The sequence below is a fragment of the Micromys minutus genome (assembly GCF_963924665.1).
Source record: "Micromys minutus genome assembly, chromosome: 11".
Taxonomy (NCBI): domain Eukaryota; kingdom Metazoa; phylum Chordata; class Mammalia; order Rodentia; family Muridae; genus Micromys; species Micromys minutus.
In genome coordinates, this window is record NC_137980.1 from 2,598,848 (window position 1) to 2,613,362 (window position 14,515).

At 37.1% G+C, this 14,515-nt stretch overlaps 1 protein-coding gene across 2 annotated transcripts in view; it reads left to right on the forward strand.

Annotated features, from left to right (window-relative positions):
- Positions 1-14,515, forward strand: part of ARB2A (ARB2 cotranscriptional regulator A) — a 335,574-nt gene that overhangs the window by 65,565 nt on the left and 255,494 nt on the right. For both annotated transcript variants that reach the window (XM_080924716.1, XM_080924717.1), the window contains exons 4-5: positions 6,325-6,390; positions 13,970-14,161. In XM_080924716.1, the coding sequence (XP_080780842.1) occupies positions 6,325-6,390; positions 13,970-14,161 (258 nt within the window). The remainder of the gene's footprint in view (positions 1-6,324; positions 6,391-13,969; positions 14,162-14,515) is intronic.

A 14,515-nucleotide genomic window follows, 5' to 3' on the forward strand; every position in this document is an offset into this window, starting at 1 on the left:
TCTATTTGTCCTTGTATTTTCCATGAGAGTTTTTTCTCCCTTATAAAAAGGACTGAGGCATCCACATTCTGGCCTTCCTTCCTTTTGAGCTTCCTAGGGTCTGTGAATTGTTTCTTGGCTATTCTGAGATTTTTGGTGCTAGTATCCGCTTATCAGTGAGTGCATACCATGTGTGTTCTTTTGTGACTTGGTTACCTCTCTCAGGATGATAGTCCTTAGTTCCATCTATTTGCTATCGAGGTAGCGTCTGCCTTCCCAACACCACCCTCTTCCATTAGCTCCTCACAGTGACAGTGCTTCCTTCACCTTTGTGCTAGTCTGTCAAAATTCACAGAGCCCTGCAGCCAGACCCCTGCCTTACACTGTAGTCCATTTTAGACACGTGTCTAGTTGTGTATAGTGCTAAGTGAAGTCCAACTACCAACAACTCGTGTGACTAGGTCATTCGAACTATTTTGTGTCTAATGTAGGATAACAGGCAGTTTGGAGCAAACTTGTCTCCCTGTTTACCACATGGTCAGTGATTATGACAGATTACCTCTCTCTGTGAGATGGCTTGTCATTCTCCTGCCTGATGATACTGACCTCTTTACCGAGTTGTTCAAACTCTCGATCTAGAAAGTAAAGAGGAGTGAGTGGTAAAATTATATTGTTTATTTCTGCTATTATTGAAGGAATAATTATCCTTGACAAAAACGATTAAGACACATATTGTTATTCTGTAATACAGCTGCTTATGCTATTTTTCTGTCATAAGGTTTTTAGATGGTATAGCAAAGTTTACCCAGACAGCTGCTGAAATGATCAGTCTGCCTGGCCTTCCTACCTGAAGTCATTGAACAGTTTCCTTCACTAGGTGGGGTAACTCATTTGGAGCAAATTTGCAATTTGCACAAACAATACATAATGTATTCTTTGTTTTTTTATTTTATGACTTTGTGTATATTTTACTAAGCCTTAATTTGTCAGTAGGTGTGCCCTACGTAACTATGAACTAATGTTTGTTTTCTTGGACATGCTAATACAAGTCAACACAGAGTTCTCAATCACGATGTTCCCCCCCCACCATGTCAATCAGATCATTTCCCACTTTTTGGTACTAGAGTAGAGATTCCTGTGTTGAGAATTCTTTTTAGTTTTGTACCCAAGTTTTTAATTGGGTTGTTTGGATTGTTGGTGTCTAACTTCTTGAGCTCCTTATATATTTTGGGTATTAGTCCTCTGTGATATGTAAGGTTAGCGAAGGCCTTTTCCCAATCCTTAAGCTGCTATTTTGTCCTAATTTTGGTGTACTTTGCTTACTGAAGCTTGCAGTTTCTTGAGGTCCTATTTATTCGTTCTTGACTTCAGTGCCTGCCCATTGGCATTCAGGAAGCTGTCTCCTGTACCATCAAGTTCAAGGTCATTTCCCATTTTCTGTTCTATTAGATTTATTTGTCTGGTTTTATGTTGCAGCAAATATTAAAAAGGCAGCGAGACGTGTTCCGGCGCCTACCACTCTGCAGTCCCTGCTTCTCTGTGACCGGGAGAGGCTCCCACTCTAGTTCCCACATTGTGAGGCCATAGGAACGAGCACTGATCTGTCTTAGCCGTTCTCCGCTGGCCCCCAGGGCCCTCTCTAACCTAGGTTTCTGTGAGCCACTCCAGCATGGCACTCTGCCACGTGGCTTTCACTCACAGTTCCCTTGCCAGGTTGTCACCACGCCAGGCTCACACATCTTCAAAGACATGGAAAAAGCAATTCTTAAATTCATCTGGAAAGACAGAAAACCCAAAATAGCGAAATAAATTTAATAAAAAATGGCTGGGGTATCACCATCCTTGACCTCTAGCTCTATAACTGAGCAATAGTGATAAAAACTCTATGGTATTGGTACAGAGGCAGGTCAATCCATGGAATAAATGTGTGCTTTAAAGGGAGAGTTATACTTCCGTATAAGATATGGTGTAGGTGGTTTAACAGTGGTTACTGTGGAGAGTCTGGTGGATATAAGTTCACAGTGCTGGATGTCTCCACAGTCTCAGTCAGGTGCTAGGTCAAGGGGCTTTGCAGAACTGGTACTCTTTAGTCTGTGTTGTAACCTTGAATAGGTACATTTATATTAACAGCAATAGGATAGACAAATTTGGTAGCAAGAAATGGGAAAAGCAGGCATAAAGCAGTTCCCTTTTTCCATACCCTTATTTGGGATTCCAGGAACATGTATCAGGTTTAAGATGAGTCTTCCTATTTTATCTGATGAATAAAACTTCTCACAGGGTATCAGCAGCTTCAGTTTTAGTTGATTCTACATTAAGTCAAGAGGAGAACCACGATTAGCCATCCCATGTAATATTTCTCTCACTCTTAGTGGCTGATTGACTTTGTTTTATTGTTTGACAACATATAAGGTCCAGAGCAGATGCTTTCTCAGTAGGCCAAATATAAGCAAATTTAGAACTAGAATATGAAAATTAAAAAAAAATTGTCTCTGATTTTATGGCTTATGTTGATAAAAGGTTCACATTGCCAAAAAGTTTAACTTTTTCTCTAATTATGTTTCTCAAATATTTTGCATAGTCATGAATTCATGTGGCTTTAATGGATTTTGTTGTTCCTTTATGTATAAATATATATTAAAGATTACATGAGTGTCAAACCATTTTGCTAATCTCATTTAAAATAATCCATTTCTCTTGAAGTGATGGGCTACTGTTGTGTTGCTTCAGACATGTTTTAAAGTCTGAGTTTCCATGTTTTTAGTATTATTTAGAGTACGTTTTGTTACTTCTTCTAGGGAAATTATAGGGACCATAGTATTAGCTATCCCATTAAATTTATTAATGATTAGTTTAATATGTTATCACTTTTGAAATGATTGTTACAGTAATTTCCACATACATCTATAAAACTATTTTCAAAATAAAAAGAATGCATGCACACAAAATAATTCAAGTGTCCTTAAGGAAAGAAGGCTAAAGAATCTATTTTAGATTACTGAATATGGCATCAAAGCAATCAACACCTTAACTTTCCTCTTTTTTTCTTCGTTCCTTTGTTCCTTCATTCCTTTTTTCATTTTTTCCTTCCTTCCTTCCTTTTTATTCTTTCTTTCAAAAAAACCTCATTTTGTTTTACAAAGACCGACATATGTTCCCACTGAAATTAGTGTAGGAGATATTTTACCAACAGGTAAAAATTTGCTACAACGTCATTGGAGGAGAAATACTCTTACAATTATCATTCAAACTGCCTATTAAGCATTTGCTCCTATTCCAGAACTTCTATCTTTGCTTATTGCCTAACAAATAAATTGTATGTTTCATATTGCCGCTGTAACAAGTTACCATTAGATTCCTGTCTAGAAGTGATAAAATTTATCATCTTGTGATTCTGTGGATCATTAGGAGACCTACCACAGTAAATTGTAGGTGCAGATAAGTAGTTTCAGGTTAGAAGAGAGAATTAATTTCTTGCTTTTCTGTGTGTGTGTGTGTGTGTGTGTGTGTATGTGTATGTGTGTGTGTGTGTGTGTGTGTGTATGTGTATGTGTGTGTGTGTGTGTGTGTGTGTGTGTGTGTGTGTATGTGTATGTGTGTGTGTGTTTTGTTGGCAGAATTTAACACATAGATAGCATTAAACTCTCATGTTTCTATTGGCTGTAAACTGCAGGTACCCAGAGGACATAGCTTTTTGGTCTCTGCTTTTCTTTTCTTTTTTAAAAAATTATTTTATTGGATATTCTCTGTATTTACATTTCAAATGTTATCCCCTACCTCCTTCCATTCCCCTCCCCCTTGTTTCCATGAAGGTGCTCCCCTTCCAGTCACCCTCTCTACCTCAGTGCCTTGTGGGAAAATGCATCTTCACTGGACTAAAGGCTTCTTCTCTCATTGGTGCCAGACAATGCTATCCTCTGCTCCATATGCAACTGGAGCCATGGGTCTCTCCATGTGTTCTCAATGATTGGTGTTTTAGTCCATGGTAGTTCTGCAAGGTTTGTTTGATGATAATGTTTTTGGCTTGGGGTTACAAACCCTTTCAGCTCCTTCAGTTATTTCTCTAGCTCTTTCATTGGGGTCCCCATGTTTAGTCTGTGTTTAGCTGCAAGCATCCTCAACTGTATCTGTATGACTTTGGCATAACCCCTGAGGAAGCATCCATTATCTGGTTCCTGCCAGTAAGCACTACTTGGCATCAGCAATAGTGCTTGGATTTAGTGGCTGTATATGGGGTAGATCCCCAGGTGAGGCAGTCTCTGAATGATTTTTTCTCCAATCCCTGCTCCTCTATTTGACCTTGTTGTTTCTCCCATGAGAGTTTTGTTCTCCCTTCTAAGAAGGACTGACACATTCACATTCTGGCCTTTCTTTCTTTTGAGCTTCCTAGGGTCTGTGAATAGTTTCTTGGTTATTCTGAGATTTTTGGTGCTAGTATCCGCTTATCAGTGAGTGTATACCATGTGTGTTATTTTGTGACTGGGTTACCGCTCTCAGGATGATAGTCTTTAGTTTCATCCATTTGCTTAAGAATTTCATGTAGTCATAATTTCTAATAGCTGAGTAGTACTCCATTGTGTAAATGTACCACAATTTTTGTATCCATTCATCTGTTGAAGGACATCTAGGTTCTTTCCAGTTTCTGGCTATTATAAATAAGGCTGATAAGAATATGGTGGAGCATGTGTTTTTATTATATGTTGGAGTGTCTTTTGGGTATATACGCAGGAATAGAATAGCTGGGTCTTCAGGTAGTACTATGTCCAGTTTTCTGAGGAGCTGCCAGACTGATTTCCAGAGTGAATGTACCAGCTTGCAGTTCCACCAACAATGGAGAAGTGTCCCACTTTCTCCATATCCTCAACAGCATCTGCTGTCATCTGAGCCATTCTGACTGGTGTGAGGTGGAATCTCAAGGTGGTTTTCATCATTTCCCTGATGAGTAGGGATGTTGAGCATTTCTTTAGGTGCATCTCAACCATTCAGTATTCCTCAGTTAAGAATTCTTTGTTTTGCTCTGTACCCCATTTTTAAAAATAGGATTATTTGATTCTCTGGATTCTAACTTCTTGAGTTCTTTGTATATATTGGATATTATCCCTGTATCAGATGTAGAATTGGTAAAGATCCTTTTCCAATCTGTTGGCTATTGTTTTGTCTGCTTGACAGTGTCCTTAGCTTTACAGAAACTTTGCAGTTTCATGAGGTCCCATTTGTCGATTTTTGATCTTAAAGCATAAGCCATTGGTGTTCTGTTCAGGAAAGTTTTCCTTGTGCCTATGTATTCTAAGCTCTTCCCCACTTTCTCTTCTTATAGTTTCAGTGTACCTGGTTTTATGTGGATGTCTTTGATCCACATGGACTTGAACTTTGTACAAGGGTATAAGAAAGGATCTATTTGCGTTCTTCTACATGTTGACTGCCAGTTGAACATTTGTTGAAGATGCTGTCCTTTTTCCATTGAATGTTTTTAGCTCCTTTGTCAAAGATCAAGTGACCATAGGTGTGTGGGTTCATTTCTGGATCTTCAGTTCTGTTCCATTGATCTACCTGCCTATCTCTGTACCAATTTCGTGGAGTGTTTTTTTTTTTTTTAAATCACGGTTGATATGTAATACAGCTTGAGGTTAGGGATGGTGATTCTCTCTGAAGCCAGTTTCTGCTCTTCTCAGCTTTCAAACCCAGCAAAGCTAGTTGAGGCCTACCTACCGGACATCTCTTTAACGTGTCATACTTCTATAATTATCCACTTTCAACAGCATAGATGGTTTGAATCAAACCTCATTAATCCCAGTTAGTCTATTTCTCAGGGTCTTTAACAATAGTCACCAGTGCCAGACTTTACCATGTGATCTTACACATACAAATGTCAGGGATTAGGGGTGGGCATCCTTGTGGAGACCATATTTCTTGACTCATAAACACAGGATTGACGGCACTTATCCTGGCCTGGTTGGTTTTCCTTTTCTGCTTATAATACTCCTCATATACTCTTCTTTCTTGCTCTCATGGAGGCTAGATTATAATTCTCTGAAGTTACTTTATATGTAATATCTATGGAGACTGTATAAGTGAAAGAGTTTCTAGCAACACTGGAAAGCTTCAAATTATTCATTTGCAAAAGAGAAAGTCTTATGGGTCTTCCCTGAATTAGTAAAACTCATTTTAACCCTTAGACACCATCTACTCAACAGTAGAAAATAAAGCATTATCTACTCGGTTAGAGTCTATGTGACACCATAGCACTGAAGGAGAAGAGACAACAATAACACCAGTCATTTATTAAAACGTTTATCTTGGGAGGAGATGATAATGGATTTTAATACCTTATTTCTTTTTCCTTAGATCATCACAAGATATGTTTATGAGCTCCTGGAAAATGACTGTAATTTGAAAAAAATCTCTATTCCAGTAAGTTCCATTTTCAAAAATGTTTATTCTAAATCAAATGCCTTGTTTCATATAAAAGAGCTTTCAATCTAGGAGAAAAATTTTATTGTTGGTTAACTGTGCTAAGGTTAAAAACACAACAGCTGGTCTGTTGATATTAATAACTCAGTGCCCGCGACTAACTACAGAATTACATTCTAATGTCAACGATGGACAATGCGACAGCAAGTCTATTAAGATGGTCACACAAAGGTTCTTTTTACCTTTGCTCATTTCACCTATTGCTTTTATTTGTTTCATATAAATCAGATACGTCTCATTGTAAATAGTATTCATTAACTCTTATTGTTTGATTTTTCAAAACAGCTTTTCTTTAAAATTCTTTTATTTTAATGAGTGAGTTGTCTACGTGTGTGTGTGTGTGTGTGTATGTGTGTGTGTGGCCCGCACGGGCCTCAAGAGGCTTTAGACCCCCTGGAGCTATGTTACCATGGAGAACCACCATGAGTTGGTGCTGGAACTGAACCTGGGTCCTCTGTCACAGTGCAGTTGTGCTCCTACCACTGAGCTCTCCATGGTCTCTCACTGCTACACAAAATGTTTTCCTCCTACACTTTACTACACTTATTCCTGAGTTATGTTTTTGGTTTTTAAAGTATTGCTTGTTTTTTTTTTTTTTATCAGAGTAATGTTTGGAATTTTTGTGTACTTTTGGAAATTGGGAATGTAAATGTTTAGGATTTTTTTAAACTCAAATTCTAAACAAAATGTCTATTTTTTTTAACTTTTAATCTGATTACAATATTGCTTTCTTCCTTGCCTTTCCTCCCTCCAAATATTCCCTATCTCACATCCACTTTTCTCTGAAATTTATGTCCTTCTTTTTCCTTAATTGTTTTACACGTATGTATTTTTAATTTATCACAAAACACTAAGCTTATAAAATTAATAAACAGTAATCTTCAATGTAAAATGATGGTTGGACTAGATCAGATGATTTTTGCTTCCCCTGACAACTCTTTTATTTTGTGATATGAGTGTAGATTACAATGAAATTGAATTATTCAATACATAAAACTTTACATGTAGGTAATTTCTTTTTCAGAGTATTTTTAATATTTTTGATTCATGTTATTGAGGAGTTTGCTTCTTGCTTCTTCAGATTTTCACTTTCGATCCTATAGTTCCAGTAAAAACTATTCTTTTAATATTTTGTATGTAACCTCTAGTTATTGGAACTAATGCCACTCGTTCATTGATTCATTTAAGTCTATAAATTTTTAACGAAGGCACTCTTGCTACTTTTGATATAATAGTAAAAAAAATGTTCTGGCATGTCACAGATAGGCCGTTCATTGCCCTTGTTTGAAACATAGCTTCTTTCAGGAAAGCCCTTTTTTTCCTTTCCTTTTCTTTTCTTTTCTTTTCTTTTCTTTTCTTTTCTTTTCTTTTCTTCTCTCTCTCTCTCTCTCTCTCTCTCTCTCTCTCTCTCTCTCTCTCTCTTTTCAGTCAATATGGTTGATCTTTGGGGAGTCAAGACTCTTGACTTCAGGCATATTTTCATTTTTTTTTATAATAAAGGACAACATTTAATTGTGGCTAGTTTACATATGGGATTAGAGGTTCAGTACACTATCATCACGGTGGGAAGTGTCTAGGCAGAAATGGTGCTGGAGCAAAAGTTAAGAGTTTTGTATCTTACTCTGAGGGCAAACAGAAGACTGGTTTCCATGCAGCTAGGAGAAGGGTCTCAAAAGTCACCCCCAAAGTGACACACTTCCTCCAACAAGGCCACATTTCCTAATAGTGCAATTTCCTAGGACACTCATATATAAACCACCACATTCCACACCCTAGGCCCCCATTGGTTTGTTCAAACACATGAGTTTATGAGGACCATAGCATAATGGAAAATAAATTTATTTAGTTCAGCGTCAAAAGTCCAGTCACATTGTTGGTAACAGTCTCAAAAATGTTAAAAGTCTAAAGTTCAAAGCCTCTTCAGAGATTCATCCAGTCAATTAACTGCAATCCCATATAAGATCACATACTGTCTGCACAGGATATACTGTTCCAAACTTTCACACTGAGGAAGTACTGGGCCAAAAGAAGACCAAACCAACTGGGCAAATTCCAAACTCTCATCTCTATGTCTGAGGTGAAAGCGCTCTTCAGATCTCAAATCTTTTCAGCTTTGTTGACAACACAACACAATTCTTTCTTTTTTGGCTGGCTCCACTCCCTGTTAGCAGCTTTTCTGGCAGGTATTCCACGCAGGCCTACTTGTTTATTCTGTAAGCACCGTGTATTGAAGCTGGGTATTGTGGCTCATTCCTTTTCATCTGAGAACTTAGCTTGGAGATTCAGGCAGATCTGTGTGACACTGAGGACAGCCTGGTTCTCATATCAATTTCCAGGCCCACTGGGGATACATAGTGAGATGCTGTGTCAAACTTAGCAAGCACCCTGTGTAAATGTGTTCCTTCTAAAATGTATAGGAAAATGTATCCTTAATTCAGTTTTTGAAGAAGAATACATAATGACAGTTCAGCTCTTGAGACCATCCATATTTTGTCCTCTGACTGTAACATTTCTGCCTCTTAAAATCTTGAAGCACATTTTGCTCTCTAGGTTTAGAGCACAAATCACAGTTGGCTTAATAAGAGTAGTTTAGGTGGAATTATAAAATTTATTTAAAAAACTTTATAAAATTTATAAAAAGAAACGACAGTTTGAAGAAAGCTTCATCTTCTATGAAATGAAATAAGCACTGTGTTTATTTTTGGTAAAGAAATCCCTTTGTAAGTTTAATACTTTGTCTTTTATAAGTGCTTACCAGTGTTACATAATGTGGACCTTATTCTTCAACAGCAATTACTTCTCTCTTGCTTTCTCTTAAGTACGAATCAGTACTGAGAATGTTTGCTTTTTAGTAGAATGTTCTTTTCTACTGAAAGATTATTACCACTTTCCCTTGTCACTGGACTGGGTATAGCTCCATAGCTTAGGTAGAGGCCCTTCCGTCTCTTTGCTGTGCAGCACCGTGGAGAAGAGCAGACTGACAGTGTCAGGACTGTGCTCATGTGCTTCACAAGCACAGGGTGCTCCCAACTGCTGCTCACCTGCATGTGAGTCTTAGAGATGCGACACTTCAGTTAGTTCATTATATACATTTTGTTTGAGTGAAACATTGCATTTTGGGTGTCACAAGTATTTCACAGTGCTAAAAATGATGTGATCTAGGGACATGTGGATTAGACTGTATTAGAATGCCCTTTGCATTTTGTTTTTAAAAGGCTTAGGGCTTTCTCTCCCTGTCTCTCCCTCTCCCTCTCCCTCTCCCTCTCCCTCTCCCTCTCCCTCTCCCTCTCCCTCTCCCTCTCCCTCTCCCTCTCCCTCTCTCTCTCTCTCTCTCTCTCTCTCTCTCTCTCTCTCTCTCTCTCTCTCTCTCTCTCTCTCTTTCTGTCCCTCTCTCTCTCTCTCTCTGTCTCTCTCTCTCTCTCTCTTTCTCTCTCTCTCTCTCTCTCTCTCTCTCACACACACACACATGTTGTTCTTGAATTCAAAAAAGTAATTTTTTATCGAATGTCCAAGAACTTGGCGTGGCCATGATTGTCACCTTTGCACACTGCATTGGAGCCAGGCTACTGAGTTCAGCAGCACCCTCTATTCTATGGCAGGCTTGCGGCCAGCCTGACTCCACACAGCCCTATCCAAGACAAACAGAGCAATTGTACTATTTGGAACTTGGATTAGTAAATGACTTCTTTGTGTCCATTAGTTCAGGACTGTCCATTAGATCCCGGTGGGCCCCCCTGAGGTACATAACTGAAGATATTGGCTGCTTCTCTCTATAATCCACCTGCACTGAATAGTTTTACAGGAGGGGATAGGGTCCCAAGAGCCTCCACCTCTAGATACCTGATTGATTGACATTCCCAACTGGTTTAAGCTTAGAGGAGAAACCCTTAGTTAGCTGTTAATACTTAATAATAGTTATTATTGTCATGACTGTGGCCTACATGGTAGCGCTTTTGTTTTTTCCTCCAGCTCTTAAATTCCTTATGTTTTCTCTTATGAAATATCCCCTGAACCTTACAAAGGGAGGTGTAAATGCTTCATTTGGGTCTGAGCAATCAGCTACCACTAATTCTTAAATCTAGGGCATTTATGAGTTTATGTATTTACTGCTATTCATTGCAAAGAAAAGCTTCTCTGGTTAAGACTGGTATTTGTCTGATGGTATAAATTTTTAGTAGGCAGTATGAGGCCATGTCAGTTTAACTACACATCAGCAGTACATGCTTCTCATTTCACAAGACTTAAGATCCTCTCAGAATCTAGTTTTTATAAAATACCAGATATGAATTTATTTCTCTGAGGAAGACCTCAAACTTAATAAGAAATTGATTGGTAATTCCAATAACAGTCGCACCACCATTGCACTAGTAGGCAGAGTTTTGCCCAGCAGGCTAGCACTGTAATTCACAGGACCCACATCTGGTTAAGATTTTTGATGCCAGTTTTGCCACAGGAGCCTGCATTGTGACTTAGGATTCTGAAGTGATTTCAGCCAGTGGAGAGGAATCTTTCAGTTCAGAACTCCCTTGCTCTGTATTTGGCCATGAATGTGGCCTCATGTCTTTAGCAATAAGGAGTTATTAATTAGTTCTAGTTGGTAATTAAGAGGAATAAGAGGCCTGTATTGTTTTCACAGTCTCTGAAGGCTTTTCTGACCAATTACTCATAAAGAGGTATTTTATATCTGACACTAGAAATATTTTTAATATCGCTAGGCTTTTATGAACAACACTATCTGGCTATTCAAGGCATCCTCCCTCTATGTTTTTTATAATGTAAGTTTTTATACACCAATCAAACTTTGTTTCCATATGAGTGTTTATATTTGCTTTCACTTTAATTCTCCCTCTGCTCTGTCATCTCCCCAGTTTGTTAGATATTTCTATCCCTGAGATTCTTACTCTACTTTTCTATAATTTACTTTCTAGTATCTTATCTTCCCTTAAAGAATCTCCTAGTCTACTCGATACTTCCTCATTTTCTTCTTTCTATATGTTGTCCAGGTTAAACACATAAATCTGAAGATTCAAAGCTAGGATTTCCATATGAGAGAGAACATGTGGCTTTTGTCTTTCTATACCTGGATTTTCATTCATTCATACGTACATATATATGTATACATAAGTATATTTATGTATATACATATATATTTATGTTTGTATGTATATATATATTTGTGTGTATGTGTATATATATGTATATTTAACTATATATATATAATTTTAAACTATTTATAAAATCAGGTATTAGGCCTTGGAAATGAGAATGCATATACTGTTGCTGTATAGCTATAGTGACATGGCCTCATATGACCTTCTAAATACTCATACGCTCAGATAAATGACCAGTCTCAGCGTTAATCCGAGAGAATGGCAGTGAATACACACTCATAGATATCTTAGGTTTGAGAATTAGTCACAGCTGATTGCTCAGTCCTAAATGGAGTATCCATACTACCCTATGTTAGTTTCAGGGAACATTGTAGAAGAGGAAATAGAAGGAATGTAAGAACCAGAAGGCAGGAGTATATCTATCTAATCTATCTCTCTCTCTCTCTCTCTCTCTCTCTCTCTCTCTCTCTCTCTCTCTCTCTATCTATCTATCTATATATATATGTATATATATATATATATATATACTTATAATAATTGCCATTCTGATTGGTGTGAGATGGAATTGATAGTATTAATTTGCATGTTCCTGATAGCTACCAATGTTTAACACATTGAGAAATAATTACCAGCCATTTTTGTGTCTTCTTCTGAGAACTCTTTATTCAGATCTGTAGTCCATTTTTCAATTTGATTATCAGTTTTTAATGTTTATTTTTAAATTTTTTGTATATTCTAGATATTAATGTTCAGAATCATTTAAATCAATTATATCTAAAGGACATCACTGTCAATAGTATGATTCCATGTTTCTAAGGTTCTTTTCTTTATTTATTATCTATAAGGTGCTAGTCTTTACTGTAGATTGAGATTCTTGCCTAATATAAATTAGAAAACACTATTTCTTCTTAGATTTACACTGTAGTATAGAAGGATGAATGAGCATACACACACAGGCACACACATGTATTCACACGTATGTGCACACACACAGGCACACACATTGCTTGCACACCCACACTCCATGCTTGTACATACACACGCACATGCATGCACATCTACCATTCATCTGTGAGTGAGTACACTGTTGTGAATTGCTGTGAGTTGTGAATGAGAATGAGACACAGAAAGGGACTAGACATCCACAGGGAAGAGGCTCAGAGGTTACTGTAGACAAGGAAAGCTTCACTTAAAAGTCATAGGTATTCATAACTCCAGCCCCTCTGTTCCTACTGCACCAGTTGCTCTTGTTCTCTGATGACACGAACAACAGCTTCAGATACTGAGACCATTTGTTTTAAACATAGGTTTATTTTTCTATTTCTGTGAATTTTAAATGAGTGGGGAAATTTAGATTTTAAAATTTTAGATTAAACTATAGAGCATTTTTGTAGTGTGTGTGTGTGTGTGTGTGTGTGTGTGTGTGTGTGTGTGTGTGTACGCACGTTGTTCTAACTTTGATACTTGAATGCACATATTTTGTTGCTGGAGTCAAGAGCTGGTGCAGTTCTGGATAGAGGACTCATTACTGGCTGTTAGTGCTGCCTTTAACCTGGCTGTATAAGGCTTTCATTCTGAGTCCTGGCCTATACTGATGATAGAGTTTTCTGTATATCTGCCCCGAGATGTTCAGATATTGGACTTCCTTAACATCTCTAGTATCTTTAAAACTGAGGTCATATATAATAAAAATTAATACACCTTTATATGTGTTTTGACTACATATAAATGGGAAACTAATCCTTAGGTAAATGAAGCAAAAATAAGTTGTTAGGTGTACAGGCTATTGTTGTGCATGCCTGTGTTTGCAATATGAGTACAATTCCAAAGCCCACTGTCATGGAGCACCTTGTCTTTGGAGTTTTGGATAGTTTCCTTTCTTTGTGCATAGTTTATACGGTTCTGGCTAAGGTATTTATACATTCCATTTTGGGTTTTGTATGGTTTATTATAAGTGCAATCTGCTTCAGTTATAGAATTATAGGCTATATGCTGTGTAAGCCTATAACTTAGGTTTATTCACATGCAATTTCTTCATTTATGGATGATTGTTACAGTAGTGACACCTCAGTGGGATTGTGAGTAATGAGAATGATACGAACAGCTGGGTCATGTCTGTATCACAGGATGCGTTGGAAATCAGTTATTTTAGTGTAAGATGCTAATACAATAACAATGTAGGAACACATGCTTTAATTATTCTTTTTATGTGTTTTTATATTTAAAATATTTCAGTTGCTTGTTCATTTAGTATGTAATTGCTAGATCTTACTTTTTTATGTAAGGTTTTTTAAAGAAGTGATTCTGTAATAACCATTCAATAAATGTAGAAGCCATTAGTTGTTTTCTCATTGTGTGTGTGCTTGATCCAAACATTTTATTTATTATTTAATTTTTTTTGATTACAGGTAGATGCCACTGAGAGTGAACCAAAGAGTTTTATCTTTATGAGTGAGGATGCTTTGACAAATCCACAGAAACTGATGGTTTTAATTCATGGTAGTGGTGTTGTCAGGGCAGGTCAGTGGGCTAGAAGGCTTATTATTAATGAAGATCTGGACAGTGGCACACAGATACCTTTTATTAAGAGAGCTGTGGATGTAAGTGAAACTTCCTTTGTTTTGGGGGGCATTTTATCCTTCTGTTTTATTGCATAAAATAATTTTATTATGTCTTTTCAGAAATATATTCATGGCATAACATTATTAAGTCTTTATTTACTTTACTTGTTTGATTATTATTTTACAGTATTGCAGGAAAATGTAGTGACATTATTGTTTATTTAAAGGCTTAAATGTCTTTGAAATAAATATTTTTATTTTTTCCTGGTTAGAATTCTTTTTACATTTTAATATGAACTATGAGTTTAACTATTCTATCAATCATTTTTAACAATGACAATAATTCTGACAAACCCCAAAAACATTTGGAACTATGACTATCCTTGGAATGCT